Source organism: Dioszegia hungarica (genome assembly GCF_025882075.1).
Source record: "Dioszegia hungarica strain PDD-24b-2 chromosome Unknown MKK02contig_16, whole genome shotgun sequence".
Classification (NCBI taxonomy): domain Eukaryota; kingdom Fungi; phylum Basidiomycota; class Tremellomycetes; order Tremellales; family Bulleribasidiaceae; genus Dioszegia; species Dioszegia hungarica.
In genome coordinates this window covers 1,996,627-2,024,469 of record NW_026515773.1, presented here as the reverse complement: position 1 = coordinate 2,024,469, position 27,843 = coordinate 1,996,627, and the positions used below count along the sequence as shown (strand labels likewise).

At 57.2% G+C, this 27,843-nt stretch overlaps 10 protein-coding genes across 10 annotated transcripts; 5 read left to right on the top strand and 5 right to left on the bottom strand.

The window, feature by feature from the left end:
- Positions 1-54: 54 nt before the first annotated feature.
- MKK02DRAFT_17453 (uncharacterized protein) lies at positions 55-2,521 on the top strand (the record flags this gene model as incomplete). Its single annotated transcript, XM_053085789.1, has 7 exons — positions 55-154; positions 199-529; positions 584-1,429; positions 1,567-1,656; positions 1,782-1,897; positions 2,028-2,129; positions 2,331-2,521. Coding segments are annotated over 7 exons (1,776 nt in total), but the record flags the coding sequence as incomplete, so codon positions are not given.
- Positions 2,522-3,064: 543 nt separating this feature from the next.
- Positions 3,065-6,330, bottom strand: MKK02DRAFT_28886 (uncharacterized protein; the record flags this gene model as incomplete). The annotated part of the gene is made up of 9 exons (XM_053087661.1): positions 3,065-3,115; positions 3,205-3,387; positions 3,441-3,866; positions 3,928-4,364; positions 4,428-4,618; positions 4,663-4,902; positions 4,948-5,804; positions 5,864-5,974; positions 6,061-6,330. The coding sequence occupies 9 exons, from the start codon at positions 6,328-6,330 to the stop codon at positions 3,065-3,067; spliced, it is 2,766 nt and encodes a 921-aa protein (XP_052944000.1).
- Positions 6,331-8,271: 1,941 nt separating this feature from the next.
- On the bottom strand, positions 8,272-10,165 carry MKK02DRAFT_28884 (ribonuclease Trv; the record flags this gene model as incomplete). Its single annotated transcript, XM_053087660.1, has 7 exons — positions 8,272-8,582; positions 8,859-9,028; positions 9,082-9,362; positions 9,411-9,479; positions 9,525-9,672; positions 9,716-9,794; positions 9,847-10,165. The coding sequence occupies 7 exons, from the start codon at positions 10,163-10,165 to the stop codon at positions 8,272-8,274; spliced, it is 1,377 nt and encodes a 458-aa protein (XP_052943999.1).
- A 910-nt stretch (positions 10,166-11,075) lies between these two features.
- MKK02DRAFT_28883 (peptide methionine sulfoxide reductase MsrA) lies at positions 11,076-11,923 on the top strand (the record flags this gene model as incomplete). The annotated part of the gene is made up of 6 exons (XM_053087659.1): positions 11,076-11,157; positions 11,211-11,242; positions 11,290-11,383; positions 11,445-11,600; positions 11,661-11,822; positions 11,871-11,923. 6 exons carry the CDS (start codon positions 11,076-11,078, stop codon positions 11,921-11,923), a joined length of 579 nt encoding a protein of 192 aa, XP_052943998.1.
- A 443-nt stretch (positions 11,924-12,366) lies between these two features.
- Positions 12,367-12,901, top strand: MKK02DRAFT_38893 (uncharacterized protein; the record flags this gene model as incomplete). Its single annotated transcript, XM_053090338.1, has 2 exons — positions 12,367-12,648; positions 12,698-12,901. 2 exons carry the CDS (start codon positions 12,367-12,369, stop codon positions 12,899-12,901), a joined length of 486 nt encoding a protein of 161 aa, XP_052943997.1.
- A 242-nt stretch (positions 12,902-13,143) lies between these two features.
- Positions 13,144-15,517, bottom strand: MKK02DRAFT_38892 (uncharacterized protein; the record flags this gene model as incomplete). Its single annotated transcript, XM_053090337.1, has 5 exons — positions 13,144-14,062; positions 14,104-14,160; positions 14,206-14,354; positions 14,400-14,425; positions 14,470-15,517. 5 exons carry the CDS (start codon positions 15,515-15,517, stop codon positions 13,144-13,146), a joined length of 2,199 nt encoding a protein of 732 aa, XP_052943996.1.
- A 1,562-nt stretch (positions 15,518-17,079) lies between these two features.
- On the bottom strand, positions 17,080-19,499 carry MKK02DRAFT_17862 (glycosyltransferase family 1 protein; the record flags this gene model as incomplete). Its single annotated transcript, XM_053085851.1, has 10 exons — positions 17,080-17,246; positions 17,294-17,421; positions 17,468-17,683; positions 17,730-17,865; positions 17,922-18,035; positions 18,092-18,405; positions 18,455-18,566; positions 18,614-18,835; positions 18,880-19,095; positions 19,142-19,499. The coding sequence occupies 10 exons, from the start codon at positions 19,497-19,499 to the stop codon at positions 17,080-17,082; spliced, it is 1,983 nt and encodes a 660-aa protein (XP_052943995.1).
- Positions 19,500-20,602: 1,103 nt separating this feature from the next.
- Positions 20,603-22,941, bottom strand: MKK02DRAFT_34764 (putative alpha-amylase; the record flags this gene model as incomplete). The annotated part of the gene is made up of 17 exons (XM_053089011.1): positions 20,603-20,697; positions 20,745-20,918; positions 20,963-21,191; positions 21,239-21,284; positions 21,331-21,394; positions 21,438-21,512; positions 21,549-21,661; positions 21,708-21,755; positions 21,807-21,843; positions 21,949-22,024; positions 22,071-22,133; positions 22,180-22,225; positions 22,271-22,372; positions 22,416-22,602; positions 22,672-22,766; positions 22,814-22,841; positions 22,893-22,941. The coding sequence occupies 17 exons, from the start codon at positions 22,939-22,941 to the stop codon at positions 20,603-20,605; spliced, it is 1,527 nt and encodes a 508-aa protein (XP_052943994.1).
- A 394-nt stretch (positions 22,942-23,335) lies between these two features.
- MKK02DRAFT_38889 (uncharacterized protein) lies at positions 23,336-24,327 on the top strand (the record flags this gene model as incomplete). The annotated part of the gene is made up of 2 exons (XM_053090336.1): positions 23,336-23,363; positions 23,438-24,327. 2 exons carry the CDS (start codon positions 23,336-23,338, stop codon positions 24,325-24,327), a joined length of 918 nt encoding a protein of 305 aa, XP_052943993.1.
- A 1,612-nt stretch (positions 24,328-25,939) lies between these two features.
- Positions 25,940-27,712, top strand: MKK02DRAFT_38887 (kinase-like domain-containing protein; the record flags this gene model as incomplete). Its single annotated transcript, XM_053090335.1, has 5 exons — positions 25,940-26,185; positions 26,263-26,681; positions 26,774-27,065; positions 27,117-27,326; positions 27,362-27,712. The coding sequence occupies 5 exons, from the start codon at positions 25,940-25,942 to the stop codon at positions 27,710-27,712; spliced, it is 1,518 nt and encodes a 505-aa protein (XP_052943992.1).
- Positions 27,713-27,843: the final 131 nt, after the last annotated feature.

The following is a 27,843-nucleotide window of genomic DNA, read 5'->3' as shown; positions in this document are numbered from 1 at the left end:
CCGGCGGACTGGCTTATAGGGCTGGATGAGGAAGCTGTCAAGAAGAAGAAGAGGGAATGGGCGGAAGGGCAGCATCTCCTTCTGACGGAATGCGCGAGACTGTGCAGCCAGTGGCCGCAGTCAGGGTACAACACGAGCAAGTGGGGACCGAACGGTACGTCTGACCCTACCTGACACTCCCACGAAGCTGACACTCAGGCGCGAAACACTACTACGAACCCCAATCGTACGGAAACCCAACGCACGTCCAAGAAGTGATGGTCCGGCAATCCCAGCTCGAGGCGGATCTCCTCGTTTCCTCCGGTCTTTTCTACCCCTCCTCCCACTCTCGGTCTCACTCCCGCTTATCAACAAGCACGACCGATTCGGAAGACTCGGAGAGTATCTACAATTCCGCCCCTCCCTCGCCCACAGCGTCCGTCGAAGTGGCGCAGGAACTGCGAGCGGCCATGGGCTCACCACTGCTGGGCTACACGTCCGGTGCCAGCTTAGTCAGCCTCTTGCTACCGCCCATGCCTGAATGTCTAAAGTCGGCGCGGAGTCTGAGCGAGTTGAATCGCTTGGCGCAGAGTATGATTCTCAGTCGGACGACTACGGCGGGAACGGCAGATGGGGAACGGATGGAGATTGATACGGATACCGAGACCTCCATCTCGCTCAATCCCTCGGTCGTTTCCCTTCTTCCCACGGATGAGTCCTCACCATCCACCTCCCTCGCCACGTCCGCCCTTCTCGAGCGGGCCGAGAAGGCAATCACCAGACCTGCTCGGGCTCAATCGTGCGGCTCCAAACGCCCTCTCTCGGCCCATATCCGCCCTCCCGGAGCGTCATACGAAGAGGAGAAGCGCCGAAAAGTGGACGAGGCGGCCGTTGTCTCTGAAGCGGTCTCTTCTGGTGTCATCGTGCCACCACCACCATCCTCTGCCTCCTCTTCCTCCGCCGTCGCCCTATCCTCATCCTCGTCAACACCAGCATCGACAGGTGTAGCGGAAGTCTTTGGCCACGTTGTCAAGACGAGCGATACCCACCCCATTATCATCTCCCCCTTCTTCCCTACCGAGATGCTCGAGATCCTGCGGGATCATATGATTCCTCCTCCGCCGGGCAAAACCGTCCAGCTCAAGTCCGGGATCGATGTTCCGGCTCTACTGCTTTCGCAGGCGCATGGTCAGGCGGAAGGGCCCGCTGGTCAAGGGACGGTCGTACCCTCGCCGGTCGGCTCTTCTTTTTGGGGGGGCACTTCGAATAGCGTGTCGAGCAAGAAGGGGTTCAAGGGGGAGAAACCAAAGTTGGGTAATCTGCTGTTGAGCAGTTGTCCGGGGAAAAGGCTGAGGATGGGCGGACCTGTCAAGGGTAGAGGACCGGTCTGTCGGGATTTAAAGACGGATCTGGGGAGGATCAAAGCGGAGGGAGTGGGCTGTCTCGTCTGGTATGTCTCTTGCCTAATCCCGAAGCAGAGGTTAGCAGTGGTCGGACAAAGCGGGAAGTCGGAATATGGGAAGACGTTGAGGGAGATGAGACCGATGTGGAACGAAGGCAGCGGATAAGAGCCGCGCTGATCATCAGCTGTCTGGATGACGCCGAACTTTTACTCTTGGGTACGCCCTGGGAGACATATCGCGATGTAGCCAACGAACTCGGATTGGATGTTGTCCGGTAAATCATCCTTCTGGTCTCATACCGCCTCGGGCCGGCCGAACCGAACATTCGCTCGTCGTTTGCTCGGTAGACTGTCTGCGGCGACACATTATCGGGTGACCACTTCGCTGACACATTCTCAGTCTACCTATGCCCGATGGCTTTACGCCTTCTTCGCTCGCGCTCTTTGATACCCAGGTGTCGAGGATCTGTTCGGGATATACGCTGAAGGGCGTCAATGTGCTCGTTCACTGCCGAGGTCAGTCTCTTTCTCTTTCGGTCGAGTCGGTTTCTGAGTGGTGAGCATCGAGTGGAGGAGTATCTTAAGACGGGAAGAGGGAAGCGAGGGGATCAATCGCACCATCCGAAACCACGTTGACACCCACCAGGCGGAGTCGGTCGAGCGGGCGTCACAGCCTGTGCTTGGGCCATCAAGATGGGCTTTGTCCAGCCCCACCCCAGCTTGGTTCTCGAGGAAGAAACGGCCAAGCGTCAAACGGCTCAGCTCGCTTCTCTCTCGGCCGCGCCCGCACCAGCCTCAGCACCCATGGCGGTATCGACCTCTTCGTCATCGGGCAAATCCATGATCCCGTTCTTCTCTCAGCGGAATTACGGCGCCATTGCTGGTACCGCCCCTCCTACCGCCGTATCCACCTCCTCTTCTCTCATCACGGCCACACCTGTTCCGGCAGTACCGGCCCAATCAACGAAAGCAGCCGCAGAGCTCGAACATCAGATCGTCATGTCCATTGTGGAACGCGCTATCGCCATGATCCGCTCAAGGAGGGGTCTTAAGGCGATTGAGAGCTTTGAGCAGGTGCAGTTCCTGAAGGTGTACGTGGGGTGGTTGAGGGGGGCGGGGGCGGGGGCGGGAGGGGTGTAGGTGAAGAAAGAAGGGATGGGAGAGCGAGGAGAGGGGGAGAGGGGAGGGATGCCGACGATCTACCGTTTTCCTCATCTATCGGTCATTCACCTTGTCGCGCGCCATCTTTCAGTCTATCCTCCCAGGATGTCTCTCGGTCGGCTGTAAGTGTTGTCTGCGCCCCAGAGATGGGGTGTCCCGAGTTGTTATCGTTCAGAACAAAGTCAAAAGTTGCATAGGTAAATCAAAAAGCAATGCATCGCCTGAACTCCGCTATCGTGAGCTGTCTTCAGCTGCAGTCTGATTTGCTCCCCGCTTCCCCCGGTCCCCTGACATGGGCGTCAATACTAGCTTCTCCATCTGCAAATCTTGGTGTTGACCTGGGATTTATGGTGTCGACCTCGGCCGTTGTAAGTCCCCGAGAATTGTTGAGTCCGCGATGCCGTGAACGGCTTGATGTAGGCTTGCCTCCGCCAGGTTAAGGGGTAGCAGTGAGATCGCTGATCTAGGGGCTCGGATATGGCTTGATGAGACCGGACGGGTGAAAACCAACCGCCTATCGGCTCAAGTCGGCTTGCGCTTCGAAGCGGGCACGAAGTCGGGCAGTGAGAATAGCTAAACGGGTCAGCTCGCTCCACTCCTCCTCTCAATCACACCGGCAGTCCAAGCGGTAGCCAAATCGTCACTATAGTCGGAGAGCTCACCTCGAATATGTTCTCAGCGGACGCGCCCCATCCCCTCTCCCCCTCTATCCGGTTATCCATCCTCGTCCCGCTTATCACACCCACCACCGCGCCAGACTGTGCGTCAACGATAGGACCACCGGATGAGCCGGGCGAAGGTAGAGGGGATGTGAGTATGTAGGTTAAAGAGTCTGCCGTCCCGGGCTAGGATGTCAGCTGATTGTGCTCCCAACAGGCAGGAGCGAAGTACAACTCACCTCGGCCTCTTCCCATAGATCTCCTCTGTAGCCGAGCATCCTCCCCCTAACCCATCGCTTCCACCCCATGCCTTGTGGCCAGGGTCTCGCCGGGCTCTGCTCTCGCTCTCCCGCCTTCCCTGGTGTCGACAGCTCGCGGCCCTGCTCTGCCCGCCAGAGTCTCGGGAGCGGTGGATCAGGCGAGCCGAAGAAGTGGACGAGAACGTCTTGGTCTCGATAGATAGGGTAGGGGCTGACGGGGAGTGATCGCAGTGGGTGAGTCGAGGTGGGTAGGCGGAGGACGAGGAGGTCGGCGCGTGGGAGGGACGTGGGAATTGATTGGACATGTAGTATCGTCGGGCTAAGCGCGTCTGGTAGAGAGCGGTGTGGGACGGAGGACGAGACCACGAAGGTCTGCTTGAGCAGCGATGGGTGACGACATTCGATCTGACAAGTCAGCTTCGCCTGCCTAGAAGCAACCAAGACGCGATGATAGATCCGAGCTCACCTCCTCTAGTGTGTGCGCACAAGTGACCACCATTCTTTCGCCATCTCCTCCTGTCTGGACTACGAGGCCCGAGCAGACTGTATAATCCACCCCTGTCACTGACAGACACGCATGCACGACAAGCACGAGCCCGTCCCCGCGCGCCTGTAAGGTCGAGTCCGGCTCCATCGTATCCGCTCGACGAGCCGCAGCGGGGTATGCCTCCGAAAGCAAGGTCTCCTCGAGAACTTTGTTTGCATTCCGGAGATACTGGCTGTACGAGCATAGCGGAGCCGGTATCGAAGCGGATCGGGCAAAGTGGGTAGTGAGACCAGAGGTAAGATATCGATCTAAATCGGATCGGGCGGGAGTTGCCGATAGTGAGTGGGTCGAGAAAGGCAAACGAGCCGCATGCCGACTACCTGCAGATGGGACCAGGCTGCATCCCCCGCGCCAAACTCCACTGAGGAGCATGATCATGCCGGAGAGAACATATTAATCAGATGCACCCGTCCACCCACTGAGCGCTGAAGGGAGGCTTTCGAGATCGAGCGCACGGACAGGCTGAAACGCTTTACGGCATCGACGAGGAATGAGGAGTAGAGTTAAAGCCAGCCCCCTCGCGCTTGAGCAGGACGAAGGTGTCGTCTTGGAGAGACGGTCGAGCATTGAATTCACAGCGATATACATCCCTGGCAATGCTAAGTATGCCCTAAAGTGATCTAATCACTAAGATAAAAGTAAAAATTGAAAAACGATCTGACCGATGCAAGCGGTCCCAGCCTGACTCCCACAGTTGCCTCCTCCCTCCCGCCAGTCGGTCCTCCAGCCTCGTCTCGTTGGCTCTCGGCCACATCCGGCTCCATCCCCTGTCCCTCTTCTGCCTCTGCTCCCGTCGCTTCGCTGATGACAAGACCGTTGTCCTCTGCAGAAAGCGCCGCCGCGGCCGTAGTATTGCAGTCGCTTCTGTCATCGACATGCTCGTCGACCGCCTCCCTGCCGAGATCAGCTATGACTCTGGCACATATAGATGGGACTCACTCGTCAGATTCCACGTAATCAACCCGACGGTCCTCGTCGAGAAAAGGCCATTCCAGTGTCTCGTGAACCGGAACCCTCCCATCTCCCTTGTACGCAGCCAGGAGGTCTGGCAGATAGCATACAGGGCGTCCGATCTCCAGACGCCCTATCTGGTCCTCCAGTAGCCGATGAAATTTGGTCGCTTCGTGTCGCTCACGGGCACCAGGGGATAGTCGCTCCAGCTCCTCCAGGTAGAAAGGCCGCAGAAGCGTCGCCTCATACTCCTCCAAATCCATCCAGTAACACACACTGATCCCTCGGCAGTCCCGCACTTCTTCCTCATCCAGGTAGTCCTCCGGGTCCCCGTAAAAAGATTGACGCGGCTCCAGCTGTCTCTTCCTGGAGCGCAAGAGCTTGGGTAGACTGCTGGCCATCCAGTCTGGAACGACGCCCAGAAACTCCCAGTCCAGCACAGCTGTGATGCGGTCGGACTCGTCGACGAATATATTGCCGGGGTGAAGGTCGTTGTGGTAGAGGGTGGTGATTTCGGAGGAAGATGTGGAGTAGCAACCCGGGAGGAAGGTGGAGATGGCATCGGCTTGTATGCGGGCATCGCTCAGCTCTGACATGACCCGCTGCCTCTCGCTCTCTGGCAGATCGTCCGGAAGGGCATCAGGAGTCTGATCGAGATTGAGGTAGAGGGCGGCCAGTCGGCTCCGGAGCCATTCTGTCGAATTGAGGTGAGGACCGAGTGTTGCGTCCGTGTCGCCGCCGTACGTGGCGTATCCGCCGTCCATCAGCCGGCCAATGGCGAAGTCTCCCCCGGCCGATATGGATAGTCCGCCGATACCCCGAAATCTCATGCCTGAGAGCTGAATCTGGATGTCGGCGATCCTTAACGATCAGCTAATAACACATCTGAAGGCATTTGACCTACTGAGACACGATTTGCCTCTTCCTTTCGATACTCATATGCCGCCACACTCCTCGCAATGACTGGCCCGGTGCCAGCTCCATCAGAATCCAGGGAAACCCCAGGATGCTGTTGCTTGTCGTGTCATAGGCTATAACGGCGGGGACTGGGATTGTGGTCTAAATCATGAGCTTCGAGTCCGAGTCCAGCGGGGGACGTACCTCTTGCCTTACGCAGTCCATGCTCGCTACTTCGCATGCGACTTTCTCCGGGTCGAGAGGAAGGGCTACTCGCATGATACATGCTCTCCCTGCTGTCTCTACCTTGTAGACCTTATTACGCGCACCCGCAATTGAGAAAGTGACTATGCACTTCTCATCATGCGGCACATTGAGATGCGCGCGAGCGATACTTTCAATTGAGAGCAAGTCTGGCTCGGCGGCCCATCCAGGCGCGCCGGAGGACCAAACGAGGCCACGGGTGAAGGACATGGATGCGGTTGATGAGGCGATTGAAGGGGCGGTTGATGAGGTTGTTGTCAAGGGTTGGCGAATGTAGGCGGAAATGGGTCGAGATGCATGTACAGTGACCAGTTATTAAGCAGTATGGATGCTTTACCCGTCACGAAAGGAGGCGGGCCGTACCGCTGGGGACCGCCCCGCCACCTGCAGTCCCAGGACAAACATGCCGATGTCATCATTGGGATCGGTGGCGAGAATGACGTCGACTGTGCATTATGTTTCGAATTGAGGCACCTTGGTGCACAGCATAAGCGAGGTACACTTACCCCAGCCCCCTCGCGTGAGGGCTAGTGCAGTCAGGACGGGCGACAGAGGATCCCATGCGCTACGCTTGGGTACCGGTGCTGGATTGGCGAGTGTCGGACATGCCGGTCTCATTGAGGCTTCGCAGACATCGTCCATTGTTTGATACATGCGCCATGACCAGCCTGCCTGCCAGCAGCACGACAACGTAGAAGCCTACCGAAGTAGACTCCGAGATATACCTCAAACACGTTGTTGAACAATATCTAGCTTGCCGTTCAGAATGATAGGCCAGCTCATGCCGTCTGTTCCGGTGCGGAACTCAATCATTGAGTGCGCCGCCGTACGTACACCTTCGTCCATGTCTCGCCATTGTCGCATCCAGAGCGGCTGGCCTTCCCGCACCAGTGCCTGCATTTATGTGAACCTCGCGGAGGAAGGCTCCCAGCAGAATGAAACAGGAGGCTGGTGAGGCTGCACATAAATGATCGCGTATCCCGGACTTTTGGCACAGAGATATAAGGCGAGGCGTCACAGCAGAGTCAACAGCACACAGATCTCTTGAAGCCATAGACACCACCGCTATTGTCTAGTCACCACGACACACAATCCTTACCGAGAGAACAAAATGACAAAGAAATACGACCAAAAGCCTTCGTTCGCGATGGCGATCCAGGATCCTGTTGCCAAATGGAGAGACGTTGAGGCGTTTCTCGACTCTTTGCCCAAGGGCAAGCTGCTCAGGTTAGGGGGTCCCGGAACCATCGCTTCGGACGTAAACTTCCGGCTGGACGTGCAAGCGGTGAGTACCTCTGACACGGGACGCGATTACTAAGGTCCAACGTGTACAACGCTGTCGTACTCGTCTGAGGATTAGCACTGTTTGCGTGGCTATGGAAAGTCCGCGATGCTTATAGTCTCTAGAGCTTCGGTAAACACCCAACTTTGGTTCAGCTGGCCGTTCAAGTGAACAGGCGCGCAGTCTTGACATCTTTGCAGGATGCGGGCTTAGCTGCGCAAGGGGCAACTATATGCACCGCATGTATATCCACTGCGTATGATAGGTCCTTCACCGACGAAGATGTCAAGAAGATGATGCATCGTTCCTTCACGGGGAAGGCTTTGGCGTCCGCGGTTGTGGACGCCAATAAGCTAGTGGCGCGTGCCGCGTGGCGGGTCCAGAACGGGTTTCCTCCCGAATAAAGTGAACCTTTTACTCTTCGATGCACAGGAATACAGCTGACTCGACAAGGTTCGTCTTTATTCTGACGGACGGTACGGGGTGTGTATCCGGGTATGCTGGTGCCGAAGGAGGCCCGGGCGAAGTGGGCGGTGAGATGATCGGTAAGTCATTGATCTAACTCGAACGCACATGGTCGTCCAGCCTGAAACATGTTACGGCACGAGGAATGCAGTTTCTATATCACTAGGCTGACAATGGTAGAGTCGCAATTCACGGCGAAGTCATACGTCCACCTTCATTTGCACCATCCTTCCCATCACCTTGCCAACTGCCGCAGTTGATTTGAGACGGTTTGTAGAGAAGATAATAAAGAAGGTCTGCGATGCATTGCCGACCAACCAACCTACTGACTACAATCCAAGTCAATAGCTAGCGCTCCGTATCGATGTAAATTAGAAAGCCTAAGACCGATTTCGCATAATTCTTCACTGCGGAGCATAGACCAAAGAGAATTTCACCGCCTGCGCTGACCCCCAGAAGACCGGCACCTGCTCCGTCCCGGGCACCCTGGCACTCCCAAACGCCTCCCCGCCCGCGATGCTCATCTTCCCCTTGTCATCGAACTCGAAGACGGCGGCGGTATCGGCGGTAAAGGTATCAGCACAGCTGAGGCGATTGTCCGTATCGAGGATACCGCAGAGGCCGCCATTGGTTTTGAGTTGAAAGGAGCCGGCGGGGGAGTCTGCAGGAGGTTTGACGGAAGTGTAGCCCGCGCAGGTGCCCTTGTACCAGGCGCCTGGACCATTAGCTCAGGCTGAGGAGAAGGGGACAGCGAGAAGGGGAAGGAGAGAAGGGGAAGGGAGAGAAAGGGGAAGCAGAGAAGGGTGAGGGAAAGAAGGCGGATTAGGAGAAGGCGGAGGATGATGACGGGGACTGGCTGAAGCACGAGAAGAGAGGCTAGCCCGATGCAGGTGATGCAAGGATGTACTGATTCCAGAATCGCACGAGGAGGACGCGAAGGGAGAGGGAGATCAGGGGGAGTAGAAAGGGTACATGCCGGTTCGCACGAGACAAGCTCGGTTCTCCCGAGTATCATTGCTGTAGGTCGGGTAGACAAAGCCTCGGATGCCAGCAGCGGAAAGTGGAGCACCGATGATCGCCGGGACAGTGGGGTCGGTGGTTGGGGGATTAGGCCTAGGCCCGGGACTGACAGTATACTTCGGCATGTAGCGGATGCCGGTACTGAATGATCAGCTCGTGAATATACAAAAATCGGAATATAAGAGAGGACTCACGGATTGCAGTTACCGGCGTAACCAACAGCGTCTGTCTTGATCATAGACCCATCGACTACCCCGCCCTTGGAGTTGTAATAGTACCACACCTCGTTTAGCGCGCCGGACCGGCATTTGATGACGGGCGTGAAGCCGTACGCCTTCGTGAGCGCCGAGAGGATCTGGGCGCGGGTATAGGTGGCGTTCAATTTGGGGACGATGCCGTCTGCAGCGAGCCAATCGTATGTAGGGAGAGACTGGAAAGTGGAGACGGCGCGCTGGAAGTATGTGACGAGCCCAGCCTTATGGTCAGCTCAGTCTGAGGGGCGAGGGAGAGAAAGAGTACATACATTTTCGCGAGGCTCGGTATAGCAGGCCTTTTTGAGCGAGGAGATGCAGGTTCCGTGCTTGTTCCATTCCTGAGTATCAGTGCACACTCATCCCAGAAAGATGTTGAGACCTACGTGTGTCCACAAGTAGTCGTCACCGTTTCTGTCGCTCTTCCAGTAGATGTCCATGTAGCTCAAGAGATCAGTCTGGTCGTTGTCGACGAGAATAGAGCGGATGGTGGTGAGGTTTCGGCCGCAATACTCCTCCCATGTAGCGTCGCATCTGATTGTCAGCACGGACCCCAACAGTAAAAAAATAGACTCACTTGTCGGGCCAGAGACCGTGTATAGTCCAAGAGTTGTTGGGTCCGGTCGAAGTCTCATCGGCGTCCCAGAACTGGGTGACTGGGGATCAGCTTAGCTCGCGGTGATACTGTCTACGTTGAGAAGGACTTACGCGCAAAAAGACCACCTGGCGAGTCGGTGCAGCACGTCCCACCTGGACCGTCGGGATCAGCAGCGGTAGTGCAGCTCTGTCCAAAGTCGCTCGGCTTGTAGTCACCGCAGACCGAGAGTGTACTGCGGGCGCCGGAGAACGTGGCTTGACTGTCGTCTCGGGCGTTGGCCTTGCGGAAGGTCAGATCAGGAGCGATGAAGTCGCCGTTGTAAAGGTCGGTGGGGTCAGCCGGGGCGGGGTCCGTAGCGATAGTCAAGTCCGCGAGCGCCAAGACGGGGACTAGGAGAGGGAGTAGGGCGGGTAGCGTGAAGGCGAGCATAGTGGGCTGAGCTATGTGTGAGCGAAGGAGAGAGGTATGAATGGGGAAGAAGGAGCGGGCAAAGACGACTCACTCTGACTGTACTTGTATCCCGCTCCCCACGTTCGTTCGCTTCATGCCCGGCTCAGGGGCAAAGGAAGCGCTGCTATGCTTTTCCGGGGCGGTCATAGCTGACATGAGATGAGATGACCCTCCTTTCCCCCTTTGCCTTGCCCCAGGTACAGGCTAAGTTCAGATCTGGTGACCCCGTGCGACGCGTGCCTGAGTCGGAGCCGATTAGACCAGAGATTAGATTGATGACCGCCAAGAGACGGAGGGCAGGGTCCTTAGAAGTTGAACACTTCTGCTCGGCTGGCAACCGCAAGACATAGCAGATCAGATCAGAGCTGTAAGGCGGATCGTGAGTGATAATATACGCGTAGGGTCCGTCCTCGAGAACGCTGGAGGTGCGGTCGATTAGCGGGGCGCCCGTTCTCCTCCGTCATCCCGTCCAAGTCGCGTTTCATCTCTCGCTGGGACATCCTGCGGGTGAGTTACTCCGGATGGTAGGGAGGATGGTCTCAGCTATGATAAGATAGACCGGGAACCGTGACGAGTGTTGGGCGCTCAAGCTAGAGCGAGCAAGTACTAGCTAGTACTAAGCGTTGACGCACGGTCCTGCTCCACTGGCAATGATCTCGTCATCGCCGGGGATATTTGCCACCAGCCAAAACCCGCCGATCCGGTCCACCCACCCAGCATCTACTTCCTTCCATCTCTCTTCTCAAGTCTATCCACCATAAAGCCGCTAACCACCCTCATCCTCACCGTCTCGCTCGTTCTCGTCTCGCTGCTCATCCCGCACATACTCGCCCCGAGCCCCTTGATGATCCGTAACCTTTTCAGCTCTTTGCGCGCTTCATCGTCCCACATGTCACCCAATAAGACACCCCCTGCGCCGACTGTTCCGACGGCGATCAAGAGTCGGGAGGAGGCTGTTGCTGGCGAGGGAGGTAAGCCATCGTGCCTATGAGGAGGTCGAGTAGGATCGTAGCTGATCGGACAGTTGAGCACGCTACTTTCGCTAGCGGGTGCTTTGTAAGCTGAATGTCCATGGTGGACAGATCGGGAAGCTGACAGAGCAGTGGGGAACAGAGCACCTCTTCAGCAAGCACTACTCGCACCTTCCTCAGTTCAAGGCCGAGTCGGGCTACACTGGCGGAGATGTCAACACACCTAGTGAGCTCAACCGAGCTCAACCTTTACACAGGCATCGCGGGAGCTACAGCTTACCAATCAGGCTACCGCCAAGTCTGTTCGGGAAGCACCGGACATGCTGAGGCCGTCCAGCTCACCTACCAAAAAGGATCGGTCGGCTATGGCGAGCTCGTAGAGTTCTTCTACAGGACACACGACCCGACAACGGTCAACCGTCAGGGACCCGATAGGGGATCTCGTGAGTCCTCCCCCAGACGCCCAATATCACTGCTTCAAATATAGGAGCTGACCCAGCCAGAGTATCGCTCGGCCATCTTCTTCCATTCGCCAGAGCAAGAACAGGTCGCCAAGCAGGTGACCAAGGAGGTGCAGGAGAAGTACCTCAAAAACAAGCCGATCGTCACTGAGATTGCACCCATTAGCAAGTGGTGGGCCGGGGAGGACTACCACCAGCAGTACTGTGAGTCGATTTCTCGTTCATTTAGGAGACCTTGGCTGACCTCTGTAGTGGACAACAACCCTGGAGGGTATGAGTGCCCGACGCATCAGTTCTACTGGTAGTGGTAACTGAACATGAAATGTCGTGCTCGGTGCTTCTGTGTTCAATGGTTGCGACTATTGACTGACCTTGACACACTCCGGCTACAAGTGCAGCTGTCTTGATGCAGGGATAGCCATGGTACCGATCACTTTTGGGTCACGAGCGGGGGTCTTTGGAAGGACATGCCTCGTGTGGCGTACTGATGCTGTCTAGAACGGGATCTAGGAGTTGAGGATTCTAAACATGTCTGACGTCCGAAACGATCAAAATGCAGGAGTGGCCCTGAAAGGAGCGGATGCTGTGACAAGGAGTCCCCTTCGCTGACCCCGTCAAGGGGAACGCGAAAGGAAGTCAAGGCTGGTTGTTTACAATTGAAAGCTCACTGCCCGGGGCGACCGCTCTGCGCTCGTTGTCGTTACACATACGTGAGCATTCAGCAACTCATACAGAAGATCTAGCAATCATGGTCAGCTTACGCCCCGCTTCTGCCCTCTGCGTTCTTTTCGGCATCCTACCCGCCCTGGCTGGCCGAGTCCAAGTCCGCAGCATCGACAGCCAAGTTACATTCTGGCTAGGCGAGGCTCCGAAACAGCTCACTGCAAAGGTCGCGAATTTCGATGTGACGCCGGACGGGACGGTGGTGATGGAGGATAAGAAGACAAGGGTGAAGTTTGATGCTTGGTTCAGCGTCGACAAGCCTGGCCATTCCCTTGCGGATGGAAATGGGGTCGCCTTTAAGGCCAAAGTGAGCTAGTCTGACTGATCGATGTGAGCTCGGGCTGATTCGGTCATAGTGCTGGTTCGAGGGCAAGCTGGACCCCACTGCGGGCGATGTCGCATTTGTCTTCACGGCCGACGAGGACTATCTTCACCCGTGCGGTCTACAGAAGCACGGGCTGGCGATAGTGTGTGACAAGACGGAGGATACGCCGAAGGCGCTGTGTCGGGACCCCAACCCTATCACAGACCTCAGCTTCTGGCCGCCTGGCAAGTTCTGAGCGCCGGTATGACAGGTAGCTAGCTGGTCTTCATATAGTATCTGAGTGTGCTCGTGAGATGGAGTAGATGTATGAGTATGTCCAGGATGAGAGGCCAGACTCGAAAGCAGTGCATTGTCCAGCTTAAGAAGACAGGGCCAATCAAAAAGACAGCCCCTCACACCTGCCGCCACCATCCCTCCCGATGTTGCGCCTCGCCACGCCCCACATGATCGGTCCCTTCCCTTTCCCCCGACCCCTCCTCACATGCTCCGGTTGTAGAACCGTCTCAACTCAAACAAACTCCTCCCATGCCTGATCCCCTTCTTCGCGCCTGACTCTTGCGCGAGCGACCCCGTCATGCCCTCCTTCTTCTCATCGCCGTGCTTGTGATGCCACGGGATATTCCTGGCAGGACGGCCGCCTTTGCGCCCGAGCGTCCCCTTCAGCAGACGAAGGGTATCCGAGACGAAGTGGTCGGCGAGGGTGACGAGGGAAGTGTCGGTCGCAGGTCTTGGTGAAGGGGGAGTAGGTTTGGGGGTGGAGGCGGTGTCGGAGGGTGTAGGGATGCTGGACGCGGCAGGCGAGTCCAAGGGGGAGTCGATGGGAGCGTTGGCTTTGGAAGGGTCAATAGGAGGGGGTTTTGCCTTTTGCTTGGACCGCTTGAACCGCGATGTCGACAAAATAGACGGGGATCGCTTGGTCTCGGCCGGCTTGACCCAAACTTCGATTTCTGGCGTAGACACCGCGGACGAGTTGGCCGAGCTGGGCTGACTCTGCCCCTCATCGACGGAAGCGAGGGTATGGGCGAGCGGGGAGGGGTTGACCGCGCCAGTGTGCATAGACCGGTGCTCGTCGCAGATGACCTGGGTGTGCGCGTGGGGAGCAGGGATGGGAGCCTTCTTCTTCCATCCGGGACCGATAGTCTGGCTGGGGTCACGCGTAGCCGGTGCACCGGGAGATGTGGGGTGGCTGGGCGTGGCCTCGACGTTCCCGATACCCAAGCCCCGGCCGACACCGAGGACGACACCTTCCGCTTCCCCCTTGGGCCCGCTGACGCGCACGATCGCCTCCTCTGGCGGTTCGGGCGGGTTGATCGAGATCTCGTGGTTCTCGTTGCGGTCGCGGAGGGTCTCTTCGCCAAAGTCCCATGGACGGGCAGTGAGCGCAGCGGGGATAAACCTGGGATTAGCGCAACCCAAGGCTGAGGACGTCAGACGAACCAGGTAGCTCCACACACTACGCCCTTCCCCTTGTCCTGGCTCTTCAAGAGGTTCCACCTGGACGTCAGCTGAGCTCGCTAGACTCCAAGCAGTAATACTCACTCGTTCTCGATATACCGACTCAAGACACCGACAAAAGGCGCCAATTCTCGAGTACCGCCAGGTACAGCATAGACGATGACCGAAAGGAGGTTGAGGATGGACGTGGCGATGGACTTGGCCCGGTCGAGATACTCCAAGGTAGGAGGTGGCTAGCATGTCAGCTGCATCTCCATGTACGCTCGAGTCTAGCTCACCAAAGCAATCTCAAAGCCCCACCAATCTGCTTGATCAGCTCAGGCAGACACGACCCAACAGCAAGCTCACACGTATAGACACTGATCCGATCCAGAGGAGGATGTATGTTCTTATGACTCGGTCCATCATAGAGGTAGATCTTGCTCTCGGCGTTGATGAGCGCGTCAAACCCCCTGCGGAGGGTGTCTGCGCTGGGAAGCGCACCCGCAAGAGGCCGATGCAGACTCATCGCCGACGCCGGCTCGAACAGACCGAGGGTCATGATATTGCTATCCGCTCCGCTGGCCTGTACCGCCGTACCGATCGACGTCAAGCCCGCGAAGAGCGACAAGAGGACGGGGAGCCGGGGCGGAGGGGGTGGAGCCGACTTGAGCGTGGAGAACCGGTGGGCGTCGAGATGCTCCTCCTTTTGCCGCCTAGCCGCCTCGATCCGCTTGGCCTCGACGATGAGCTGGTCCGCCTGCGACTCTGAGCAGTCGAGGCATACCGCCCGTTCCACCGCTGCGTTGGGCTTGTCGATGTAGAGGTTCCGAGCCGAAGCAATGACCATCTTGGCCTCCTCTGGCTTGAGCAGCTGCGTGCGAAGCCGCTCGACATCCTTCTCCCTGAGCTGCGGGATCTGCGCCGAGCTCTTCCGTCCCTTGGTCCCCTTTTGCGGCATTGGAGGAATGGCCGGTATGGAGAGCGCGACGACCTCGAGCGCGGGCGGGTCAAGGATGAGGGTACGAAGGGCGAGAGCGGCTTTGGTAGCCCGGCGCTCTTTCGACGAGGGGGTGGGAAGGGAGAGGGGTGCGAGGTCGAGGGCTTCCGACAGCCGAGAGAGGGGGAGGGAGAGGTCGACCGGAGGGAGCTTGCCCAGCTTGAGGGATATCCGACCATCGCTCTTGCCCGACTTGTTGGACTGGCCCGACTTGTTGGACTTGGCCGACTTTTGTGACTTGTCCGACTTGTCCGACGTCCGCCTGGGCTGAGTAGTACGACGATCCGCACGCGCGTGCCAGGAGCGCTTGGGGAGTGGGGCGGGACCGGTACTGGCGAGCGCGGCGTTCAGCTGGGTGAGGTCGAGTGAGGGCGGGTCGACCGGAGCCGGGCGGTTGTCGAGCATGGCGAGAAGCATCCTGGGGGTCCCAAAGGTAGGGAAGGCAAGCGGCCGGGGCCAGAGCAAAACGAAGGAGAAGCAAACAAAGAGACGAACGAAGAGACAAGAAGGGCCAAACCGTGATATAACACCCCATCATACCGTCCTTCCCATCGTCACTAGCGGCTTCTTGGCTCATCCTGTGGGGTGAGACTTGGTGCGACGCATCAATGAGGTACCGCCGCCCTCTCAGACACGCGTTCCGCAGAGATTAGCACTAGAGTCCGGCATGATCTGCGTAAACAAAGGTCAGTCATACCAGCCTCGTCTCAAACCGAAAGCTGAGCCTCCGTTCCAACTATCTCTTGCCGAGCAGGGATGCCGATCTCGGCGCAGCTATCCTCCAGCGGCTAGTAGTGTTTGTATTAGCCGACTGGGGATGTCTGGTGTAGGCAATGATGCCGCCAAACGTTGAGACCAGCTCGTCAAAGCTTGCGTCAAGGTCGTGCGCGCGAAGGTGGGCTCGATACCCCACGGGGAATCTTGATCCGGCTGAGGGTGCCCAGCACGCATGTGGAGGGTGTTTCAATCCTACACCTTTCCCGCATTATATAGGCTCTAAGTATGATAGTATGAGATGGCTGATCGCACCGGCGCTCTATGTTGGCCCCTGCTTGGGCCCCGCTTGACCCATCACCCGCTACCTTTTCTCTCTTGCTTGTCGCTCTTCCCACTTCCTTCCGCTTCGTCCTTGCCCTTGCCCTTGTCCTTCCGCTCCGCCTTGAGTCGCAACTTCTCTACCTTTTCCTGCTCCTTCTCTGCTTCCTTCTCCTCCTTCTCCCTGAGCTTCTCGGTCACCTTCTCGGCCTTCTGCCTATCCTTCTGTGCCGCCTTTTCTTCCTCCTCCGTCCCCTTTGACCCGCTTGAGCATATCCCGCCTCTCCTTCTTCTCTGCATCTCGTCTGTGCCGCTCTATCCGCTCCTTCTCCCTCTCATCCTTGTTCGCCATCAAGATCCACTGTGTCCTGTTGCGCTCCCGTCGCCGCGCCCGCGTTTCCGTCTCGAGCACCGCGAACGTATCGAGCAGACGTTGCTTGTATTCGCCCGAGAGCTCCGTCATTGCCGAGCGAGTAAGTGCTTCTCGAGGACCGCGGAGGACGGAGTGTGGGTCGAGATGAGTTCCGAGGGCCGAGCGGACGGACTCGCGGATGCCGCGAGTGGGCAGGACGAAGAGACCGAGGTATCCAGCCAGAGGGCGATTGATCAGATTTGCAACTGTTCCATCAGCACTGCAGCCATTTCCGCTTGGGAAGCATCGCTCACATCCTCTACCCACTCCCTTGCCGAAGCCTGTGAATCCCTCCCGTCTCGCCCCGTCAACGGGCTCGGTCACGATCCCGGTGATGCCGTCCCATAGTCCCAGGCTGACCGCCTTGCCGCCTTCCTTGAAACCAGACTTCCAGTCCGTCACTTTACCCCGGACACGCGGTGTCGATCCCATCATGAGCGAGAGGTTGTCGAATCCTTCGTACATGTCTGCAACGATGCCCACGCTCGCTACAGAGTCAGCTTTTACATCCCATCGACGCAGATCTACAGAGCTACTCACCTTCCGGGATCCCGTAAAACACCTTGATAGTACCCTGGATTGGGCTGTAGAATAGCTGACTCGTCCCACTGACCGCGGTCCCGATGGCGTTGCCGATCCCGCTCCCAGCTCCGCCGATAGGACCGAGGACGTGCTTGACTGTATCGTAATCTTTTGCACCTGCTCAGTCAGCATCTTCGCTCTCTGCCAATCCACCGACGACTGACGATATGGCTCCAGATCGCTGAACATGATCTTTTGCCCAGATACCAACGCTGCTGCCGCCTCAACGGACAGTCGGAGGCTATATCGCGAACACCTCCAGACAGCTACTTTACGGGGATCGACGTCGCAGCTGGAACATCAGCCTTGATCACAGTCAGATTCCAACAGGAACATACCATAGTTCCCGGACGGGCATGTTCCGAGTAAAGCTCTTGACTCCTCTCTCCTCACCCTTCTCCGAGCGGATCGTCTCGCCCAGAACGCCGGCGGCCGCAACAGCTTGCTCGGATACCGCAAATGCGAGGGCGGCGGTGAGACTCTCGGCGGTGAGGGTTTTGATGGGTATAGGAGCTGGTCCAGCGCCGGCATGGTGTACTGCGTCTCCCCAGAACCTGCTCATTAGCTCAAGTCGCAAGGTTCTGAGTATTCTAGACCCACTTTTGATCGCCAAAGAAAGGCACGATCACGGTCGGACGACCATGTCGCAGACCGCACGATGTCGTACCCGCACCACCATGATGACAGACAGCTGCGACCCTGCTATCTGCAAACAGCCACTCGTGAGAGCAGTCCTCTGACTGTATCAGCTAGATCCGCTGTATCACTTGATCTGAGTAGAAGCAAACGTACTGCTGAGAATGAAGATATCTGGGTCGCTCTCCTCTCTGCCCTTGCCCAGTCCCGCCCAGCCAGCGCTGACGATAGCTCTTACACCAGCCGCCTTCACAGCTGCAAAGATCATGTCTGCCGCTAGATTAGCTGTATTCCTTCACGACTGATATAGATGCCATCAGACTCACCAGTCATCTTCTCTGGATCAGGTATGACAACGCTTCCAAATCCGATATACACCGGAGCTCTCCCCTCACCGAGGAATTCCGCGAGATCAGAAGGAGGCGTGAAGCCCTCTTCACTATCCAGGAAGTAGAAACCTGAGATGTCGATATGGGTCTTCCAATCTTTGGGCTTGGGTAGGAGCTCGGGGGACCAGCAGTATGTCCATGGTATACGGAGATTGTCGAGGATGCTTGTTGCGGATCGGGAGGTGATGGCGGGTATGCGGAGGATGGAGGTTCGGAAGTCGTTGATGACGCTGCTGAGACCTTCCCACATGCTGCAACGTCAACGACACATATCCAGAACTGCATCAGGAAAGGACATACAGCATATCGGCGAGATGATAGCCCATCCAGTTTGTAGCCCATTGATCCGCGTTGGACTTCTTGACGTTGACAAGCGGATGGGGGAACGCTGTAGTCGCCGTCCAAGGCATCGCTGTCGCTCAGCTCGTGCCTTGCCGTTGACAAAACGCATAGACGTACTGAATGACATCAAGAGCGGTAGACCTAGCGCCTCCGCAACGTGGATATGCGCAAAGGCAGGCGGATTCGAGATGATCGCATCCGCAGCGAACTCCCTGCCTGAGACGACGTCTGGCGAGAAGGTGGAGCGGTAGAAGCCTCGAAGGTACTCGGCTGCCATCTGGCGTTTTCGCTTGATGTCGCCGTTCGTGAGGGATTCTAGACCTGGAAGGAGTCCGGGATCTGGGTATCAGCGCCAAGTCCTAATAAGCAGAAGCCACACTCACTCTTGACCATATACGCCATGAGCTCTTTGGGGTCGCCTCCTGCATCGAAGAACTCCAGCCGTCCCTCGAGATGTACACCTTCGTGCGTCTTGCCCTTCAGACGAGAATTGGCGGATAGGACGAAGTCGCGAAAGTCGGGGTGAGTAGCGAGGCGGACTCGGTGGCCTGCGTGGATGATGAGAGAGAGGGCGAGGGAGATGTACGGCTGCACGTCCCCTGGACCATCAGCTCCGGCCTACTCAAGCACGATGAGCGAACGTACCTCTGGATCCGACAATAAAGATGACGATGCTCATAGGTGGAGCTAAGGAAGGCCTGTCCTCTCCTTGACCTTTTGCCTTTGCCTTTCCCTTCTCCTTCTTCAACGGCCTGCCCTCCCCTATCTCCTTCCCCTTCCCCTTGCTCCTCACTGTGATCGGCTCCAAATCATCCAGAGAGTCTCGCTTGCCCGTTACCGGCTCTTCCTCGCCCTTCTGATCCTGTCCCTTTGCACTATCGGTAGAGGTCTCCACTGACTGCCTCCTCGACGAACCCCCGCCCGACTTCTCTCCTTCGACCCGCCTCAGACCCCATGGGCGTCGAGGATCCCAGACTTGCCCGTCCCCAGCCGGAATCCCCATCGCCGAGAGGTTCCGCAGATACTTCGACCCATGTCGAACCTGTATCTCAACGCCGATCGTGCCGTCGTCTTCTGCTTCAGCAGCCGCTTGGACAGCGGGACCCGACTCGCCCGATCCGGAGGCCACCGAGCTGGGGTTTCCAGGGGGTTGAGCTGAGGAAACAGGCTCAGACGCGCGACGCTCCCCTGGTGCGGCGAGCGCGTACTCGTCCTCCGTATAATACGCGCGATCATAGCCGGTGGGAGGTGTAGCGAGGGAGGGGGATGTTGAATAAGAGCACTGATGGAATGACGGTCCCGCCGATATGGTGTCGGTAGGTGACCAACCCCCATCCGCCCGCTTGTACATGGCGAGCTCCTCGTTGGTGTGCGCCTCGGAATCTACCGGGCTGACTCCATTTTGGGTCAACCCGTCTCGCTCCGCCGACGCGTAGGCCGATGTGCCTTCCGAGACGGTGTACTGGGGAGCGGGAACAGCATCCCAGCCTGAACCACCGGGGATCTGGAGGAAGGGCATGAAGACCGCATCTTTGCTGTACCGCCGGCCGGGTGAAGAAGAGCCGGTCGCGGGCGAGTCAGAAGCGGAGCCTGCTTCGCCGTCGCTGCGCGGGACAGCTGAGGATGGATCCGAGCTTTGTGGAGGCAGAGGAAGCTCCTTATTTGTATTAAGTGAGGAAGATGAAGAACGGTGGTGGTCCGGTCGTTTCGGGTCGTCGTCGATTCCTCTCATGCCGGGAAATATGCGTTGTGCTTGGTATACACTTGCTCTGCAAATATGCTGGAACTATATGGCAAATCATACGAGCATTTTTTCTGTCTGCCGCTACCTCTATATGAGCTCCACACGGTCACAGCAAAATAGCAGCGGAGGACGCACGAGGAGCATATCGGCGCGTCCCCGTCGGTCTCCGAAGCGCCGAACCGGCCCCCCGACGGATCTGCTCCGCGCCGCACTATCGCCTCTGCGTATCTCGGTCAGGAACTGCCGATGTAGCCTGCGCAGCACAATGCATAGACATCTATATAGAAGTCCGTGTATGATAATGAATTAGACAAGCAAGCAAACAACACATCTAAAAGAACCTATGATCCCGGAATGAAACCCTACTCTCCCTTCTTGAACTCCTCACGGCCCCTCGCGTCGGTCTTGGTCCAGATGGAGATACTCTCGGGCGGGCAGTAGAACTCGGCCCAACCATCTACAGAGTCAGCTATCCGTTATGACCTGTCCAAGATCTGGACTCACCATCACCGATGGTGACTTCTCCCTGGTGCCACCCCATCGCGTCCGTCCACTTCTCACCCTTGTGCTCCTGGCCAACCTCGACCTTCTTGGATCCGTCAGACTTGCCGTTGCAGATAATGGTGACACTGCCGTCAAAGTCATCGTCGCCCTTCCGGAGCCAGGCAACACAGTTGGCTGTGACCATCAGCTATGCCAGTATCGGAGGACGTCGGACTTACGGTGGTCCCAGTAGTCGTGGAGTTCGCCGTGTGCGAAGAGCTTGCGGCATCGGACCATGTCGTCGAGCTGAGAGACCGGGGCCTGCGGGTTCTCACCGCCACAGCCATACAGGTCGCCGTAGAACACACAGGGGTAGCCGTCAACGCGCATGAGGATGAGAGCGTATGCGAGGGGCTTGAAGCCGGACGAGACCCATCGCTCAAGGGATTGGCCGACCTGGGTGTCGTGCTGTCGGATCAGCTCCGCAATCACAAGGGGAATCAAAGACTGCTCACATTGTCAACGAGGGTGACCGCATCGATAGGACGACGCTGCACCAAACTAAGCTGTCAGCAGGGTTTTAGTGTTGGAAGAGATGGGGACTAACGTGTTATCGAAGATCTTTCGGATATCGTAGTTCTCCTTGCTCTCGCCAGCCTCCTTAAAGTTGGCTGCTGATCAGCAGTTCTCAGGCGAGACGTGGGAGGAACTCACCCTGGAGACAGCTGTCGAAGCACGAGAACTGGGTGTCAAGGCTCGATACATACTCGACAAGCGTGTCGACCGAGTCTGGATATTCAGCCTGAGGTCCGTTAAAAGACTCACCGTGCCAGAACTCTCCGACGCAGAAGGCCTTGGATTTGCCCTTCTCCTGCGAACGGATGCGCTTAACAAAGTTGGAGATGAACTCGGCAGAGATGTGCTTGACGGCGTCAAACCTATGTTGATTAGCGCTCAGTCAACGAAACTAAGCAGAGAACTTGCCTGAATCCATATGCGCCTGTCTCCTCCAAGATCCATTCTCCCCACTTGCTGAGATATCAGTCCGTTGTTCGAGCAAGCTTCCCGCAAGTCAGGACCTACAAGCATTCCTCGGCAACGTCGGGGTGAGCATGATCAACTGTACTGCGTCAGTGGGTGGATCGGCAGATGCTCATTCGCACGACTTACTGTCGGCCTGCATCGTCAGCCCAAGGTCAACGGGCAGGTTCCACTCAGTCGTGACTTACAAACATAAGGTAGTCGAAAGATCCATTCTCGTCATCGACGTCTGTGGCCCATCCCTTGCCGTCTCCTTGGATCTGGTCCTGTCAGCAAAGAGTGCGGTTCGGCTTTTGTGCAACACACCATGAAGATAGCATTAGTCTCGGTCTTCGCATCGTAGTCGACACCAGTGAAGTGGTTGTAGTTCTGCCAGATCAGCACCACCCTCTCGGTGCTCTTAGGCTGAGCTGACCCATTTCATGTTGGAGTACTTGTCACCTCGGCCGGGGAAGTCGAACCTGCTCTATCAGCTCCAGCCGGGTCTACGAAGAGATTCGACCGACTTGGTCCAGCCTTGGATGTTGTGCATCTCTCCAACACGCTTGTTCCTGTTGTTCTGGTCGACCATGGTAGCCATGAACTCTTCCTTGTCGTCTGCTCCAGCTCTGGCAGTCAGCACAGATTCACAGCAGAGGAGCATGTGCTTACTTGTGGTTGAGAACGGCATCAATGTAGGTAATGATACCCTTGTCCGCGGCAACCTTGATGGCGCTGAGGAGGTCCTCCTTGCTACCCCACTTGGTTGCCTTGTTTCCCTTCTGGTCGAACTCTCCCAGGTCGAACAAGTCGTAGATGTCATAACCGGTACCGTCGGGCGAGGAGCCCTTGGTGGGTGCTGACCTGTCAGCGAGTCTCGACTCGAGTTTGTTGGTCCAGCCCAGAGCTCGTACAGCATTCGACATACGTGGCAGCCAGCAGGCAGTGATACCCATGTCGGCCAACCTCTGCGACTCGTTCTCATACTTCTTCCAGTGCACACCGCCCCCCTCTGCGTACCATCTGTTCAGTCAGCAAATATTCCACAACGGCACCACCGAGGTACTCACTCGAAGTACTGCATCATCGTTCCATTACCTATTCTTATCAGCTCGGACTCGTCGTTGACACAAGCAGTGGGCAACTTACCCTTCGCTCCCCTCGCCCCTCGGCGCTCTGAGTCCATTTGGTGCGCCATTTTGTTAGATAGCTAGACTGTTGCTATGTGGATGAAGAGAGTGTGAGGTATGTTTGAGCAGCGAAGGCAAACACGTCGACAATATGAGACCGACAAGCTCAAGCTGGCTGACTGAGAGAGTTTGGGAAATCTCGGATATTCAGGGTCCGGGTGAGGAATGACGCGTTTCCATTCCAAAAGGGGAAGTTTCAGGGTGATCAGGCACACCGGTTTCACCCGCGTGCCGAGAGAGGTGACAAGCCCACATTCCTCGCTGATGAGCTCACCAAGCGAGTCGAGCGTGAAAGGTCTGTCAATGGTCAGCTTCATACCTGACGCTTCTTCATCGAAACCGTCCGGGAGGTGCCCCTAATTTGCTCTCTCCTATCTCATAAGGAGCAGGTTGGCAGCCAGGATGTCGACTCCGAACCGGCGGCAAAGTGGTGAGTGCAGCTTCTCGCCTTCGCCTTGCGCCACACATCTAGGAGACGGGCACAGGGTAGTGCTGACAACGCAGCGCCTGGAACACCGAGCGCTAAACCTGTGTTCAAGTCCGCCTTCAGCGTGAAGAAATCTGGCGACATCATCCTTCAAGCGGGAGACCGCTCTGCCGAGTGCTTCTACTTTCGCCTAGGCCTCCTCAAGGAGTTATCTTCCTTCTTCCAGACCCTCCCTCCCCCATCCTCGTCGGATTTCCACGACGGAACACCTCTCATCCCCCTCCACGAAGCATCCAGTGATGGTCTTCTGCTCTTCCTCCTCGCCATCAAATCCACCACTACCTCGGAACTCTTGCAATACCCAGAACACCTACTCGAGTACGGTGTCCAGCCCGTCTGCGACGCGGCGGTCATCGGGCGGACATATGACACTCCCATCATCTACAAACTCCTCGTTGAGTGTATCCAGCAGGACTGGCCTCGGGATTACTACCTGGAGTATGCGATCTGGGCTATCGGGGACGTCCGGTCTAGATTACCAGTCGCTGCTGGCAATACCATACGGGAGGACGCGGGGGACATCACCGAGATCGACGAGTACATCACCGACTTGTGCAGGTCGTATGCTCCTCGCCACTGGCTCCAACTGCAAGACTTCCACCTCCGCCAGCTGCAGGCTCCGGCCCGGTTCCGCCGGATACTGGGGAATGATACCTCCATGCTTCTCCCGTACGAGTATCACAATCATACCCAGGTGGCGAAATGCTCGGAGGCGGATCAGGATCAGGCACAGAGGGTCTGGAACCTGATAAGCGAGGCGGGGACGATGAAGGAGGTGGAGGATTTAAGGGAGAACGGGTACGGCTTGAAGTGCGAGGTGTGCCGGACGGAGGCGAGGCAGCGCTGTGCGAGTGCCTTTAGGTGGCTGGATGGGTTTACGGGACATTTTACTGTCAAGGCTGGCTAGAATCTGGATGGGTACCTGTATCTGGCTTGTGATATCTGGGCTGTCGGGAGGACATAAAGAACCTCCATAACCGGCACAGAAGACACGCTGCACGGACCTCCGCTTCGACCTGATTGCCGCAGCATTCCGCAAAGCAAAATTGGCCGTATTCAGTCGCGTCCTCGCCTCTTCTTTCAGCTGTCGTACTCCTATAGTACGACCAGCGATTAACGGCCATGTCACGCACAGCTCCTTCCAAGCGCAAGCGTGAGTTGAGCGGTCATCCCTCCAGTCATCTCAGGCTACATTGAAGCCCTCCCTCTATTTCTTGCCCACATGGGCGAGGGGCTGGTGTCGCGCCTGTAGACCCACGCTGATATCCCAGGCGCAGAGGCAACGCCCGAACTCAATTTCAACGCGTCGTTTAAAGAGAAGCACGCAGGCGATATCATCCTCCAAGCGGGCGACCCGGCAGCCGAGTGCTTTTACTTCAGCTGCTCAGAGAGCTCTCCTCATTCTTCCACACCCTTCCCTCCCCCTCTCCCGCTGATCTCGTCGACGGCACCCCCTTAATCCCACTCCTCGAAACAACCAGCCCCGGCCTCCTAAATTACCTGCTGGCGGTGCGGTCGACTACTGAGGCCGAGTCGTTCTCTCCCCAGCCGCGCGGCTACTGCCCCAAGGAAATACTGGAAGCGGCGGCGACTGCCAAACGCTATGATACACCGGTGGTCTACAAATTGCTATCCGAGAGCATCTCGCAACATGACCCGGCCACCCCTACCTGGAATTCGCTATCTGGGCGATCGCGGACGTTCCGTCTCGTCTATACGAGCCAGCGCGGCGGACCCTCGATCTTGACGAACCCAATATCACAGAGGTCAACCCAATCATCACTGGTCCATGCAGATCGTATGCGCCGGGACATTGGTCCCAGTTGCAAGATCTGCATCTCCGCCACCTCCAGGCCGTCCAGATATTCCGCAATGCCATCAATTCCCAATATCCGCCTCTGGACGCGCCGTTCACCGGGCATACCCCTCCGGACGCGCCGCCTGAGTGCGCAAATGGGGGCAACGAGGGGCTGGCGGAGGAGCTTCACGGAGTCTTCCTTGCCGCCGCGACGGTGGAGGACATCCTGGAGGTGTTGCATAACTTTGGGACAAATTGCAGGATTTGCAACTGGGAGGCGACTTGTCGTTGGCAGGCGCGGCTCAGTTGGATCGACGATGTCGCCTACAGCCTCTCCTATGAGCTAGATGATTACAGTTTTGTGTAGATGTAAAACGGTTATGGATTCAAGTATATGGTATAGTAAGAATCCCTCTGCTGGCTCTAGACTTTGATCAGCTATGTTCGCTTTGTAGCTTGGTAGGTCAGGTGCCAGCATTGAGCGCTCCCGCAGTGACACTTTTGTGGTAGCCTTGCTGAGCAATCAGAGTGACCTCAGCTCAGCTGCTGCCTTACACGATTGATCCGCTATAACACCTTGTGGGTGTACAGCGCTGAAGCGTGCTGGAGAGTAGGTCCGCGATCCCTCCTGATCGAGCTTCGAAGCTTCGAGGTCGACGTCGAACGTCGCGTCGTGCATCTTAATTTACCTTTCGTACTTTCATCCACAACATGGATAGCCATGCAAACCACCCTCCCCCACCTCTCTACGGGGATCCACGGCTCGGTCTACGCCTATCGCAAGCCAGCCACCGCTGTAGAAGGGCAAAAAGAAGAGCGTGAATCGGTGGATCTTTCAGCTCACGGCCCGTCGGGCTGGGCAGTCGTCAAGGTCGTACGCGCCGGTCCATCGGGAAAGACGCGTGAGCTCAAGCCTCACAATGTTCTGAGAGAGGTGTTAGTGCTGCAGAAGGCGAAGCACCGCAACGTGAGCCCTCTGTCTCCCTCTGTACCGACGCTGCGCGGCTTCTGCCCAATCTCAAATTTAAGCTGACTTTGAGGCAGATCGTCCGAGTTCTCGATTATGCCTGGTCCGAAAGCGTATGGGAACATCAGCTTGCTCTGCCGCTCCTAGCTATCACCTTCCGCGTCCTGCTTGACTCCTCCCTACTCGATGCTGTAGCCTCCAGGGCGGAACAAGAGGACCTACCCGACCTATCCCGGCTTTCCGTCGCGTCCTCGCATCCTCCTTCCGTCCTCGAGACTCTCTTCCGGTCCGTTGCTCTGCAGCTCCTCATTGCTCTCGGACATCTACACGCCCTCGGCATCGCTCATCGCGATGTCAAGCCGGAGAACATCATGCTGGATTGGGACGGGACGGTGGTGTTAATCGATCTCGGGATCGCGTGGGACGAGGAGGGGGAAGATTGGGGTACTGAATGGAAAGAGGATAGGGAGGATATGTGCTGTGAGGTCGGGACGGGGTGAGTACAGCTTCCTATCACAGCTGTAGCGCGATCAGCTGCCACAACATTATGGCTCTCGAGCAGAATTCGGACCTTAACTGATCAAACAGACCATACCGCGCCCCAGAGCTCCTCTTCGGCCCAATCACATATGATGCTGCGGCAATCGATCTCTGGGCGGCCGGCTGTGTCCTCGCTGAGTTCTTTACCGCGTCGGTCCATCATGCTGCGTTGGATATCGACCCGCTCGACCAAGATTCGGACGCTATGGCTGGGGACGGGCAGTGGGATGCCATCCCGGATGAAGGACGTCAGAGCCTCTTCGACAGCACATACGGCGACCTTGGCCTGGCGGGCAGTATCTTTGGCGTGCGAGGCTCGCCGACTTCTACGTCCTGGCCGGTGAGTGATCCGCCTGCGATCTATCATCCAGAACTTCAGCTGATAAAGCAGGCTTTCCAGTTTCTACCCGACTCAAACAAAGTCGCTTTCGCCGCTCGGCCTCCGCGACTCCTCGGGTACGTCCTGCCAGGGCTGGAAGCTCTTTTGGATCCAGTGCCCGCGAGGGACTTGCTTGATGCTCTGCTCGCGCTCGACCCATCGCGGCGAATACCGGCCGCGTCTGCTTTGCTGCTGGACGTCTTCGTCGCAGCGCCCGTCCTCGTTCCTTCCGGGCTAATCCGCCGCGCTGAGTACAGGGAGATAGGAGGCAAGGTCCAGCTGCTGGAGCGCGTAGGGGGTCGGAGCATACCGGATCTTCTGAGGGGTCTGCTGGATCCGGCGAGGCGGCGTTGGGAGTAGATGCAAACATGACCTGGACCCGGGCGCTCACGTTTGACTTTACCAAGGACATTCACAATCTACCACCGAGTCACTCCCTGCTCGGTATCCGTCAGCCACAGTCACCGCCGGTGCATGACCGCTCTCGCGAGTCCTCTGGTCTCCTAGCTGGTCTCCTCCCTACTCGTACTGCGGTCCCTAGCAACTCCTCATTCCTCTTCTCGGCTGAATCTCGGATGAAAACTCTGGCTCCTCAGAACTTTACGTAACGAGTCTTCTCGGGTGTTCGAAAAGCCGGGCGGCGCGAGAAGTTCAACTTGACCTTTCACACATACGATACTCTTCTATTTCTCGTCGGGGTAGCTCAGCTACACCTAGCAATCGTTTTAAAAGCTCTCGG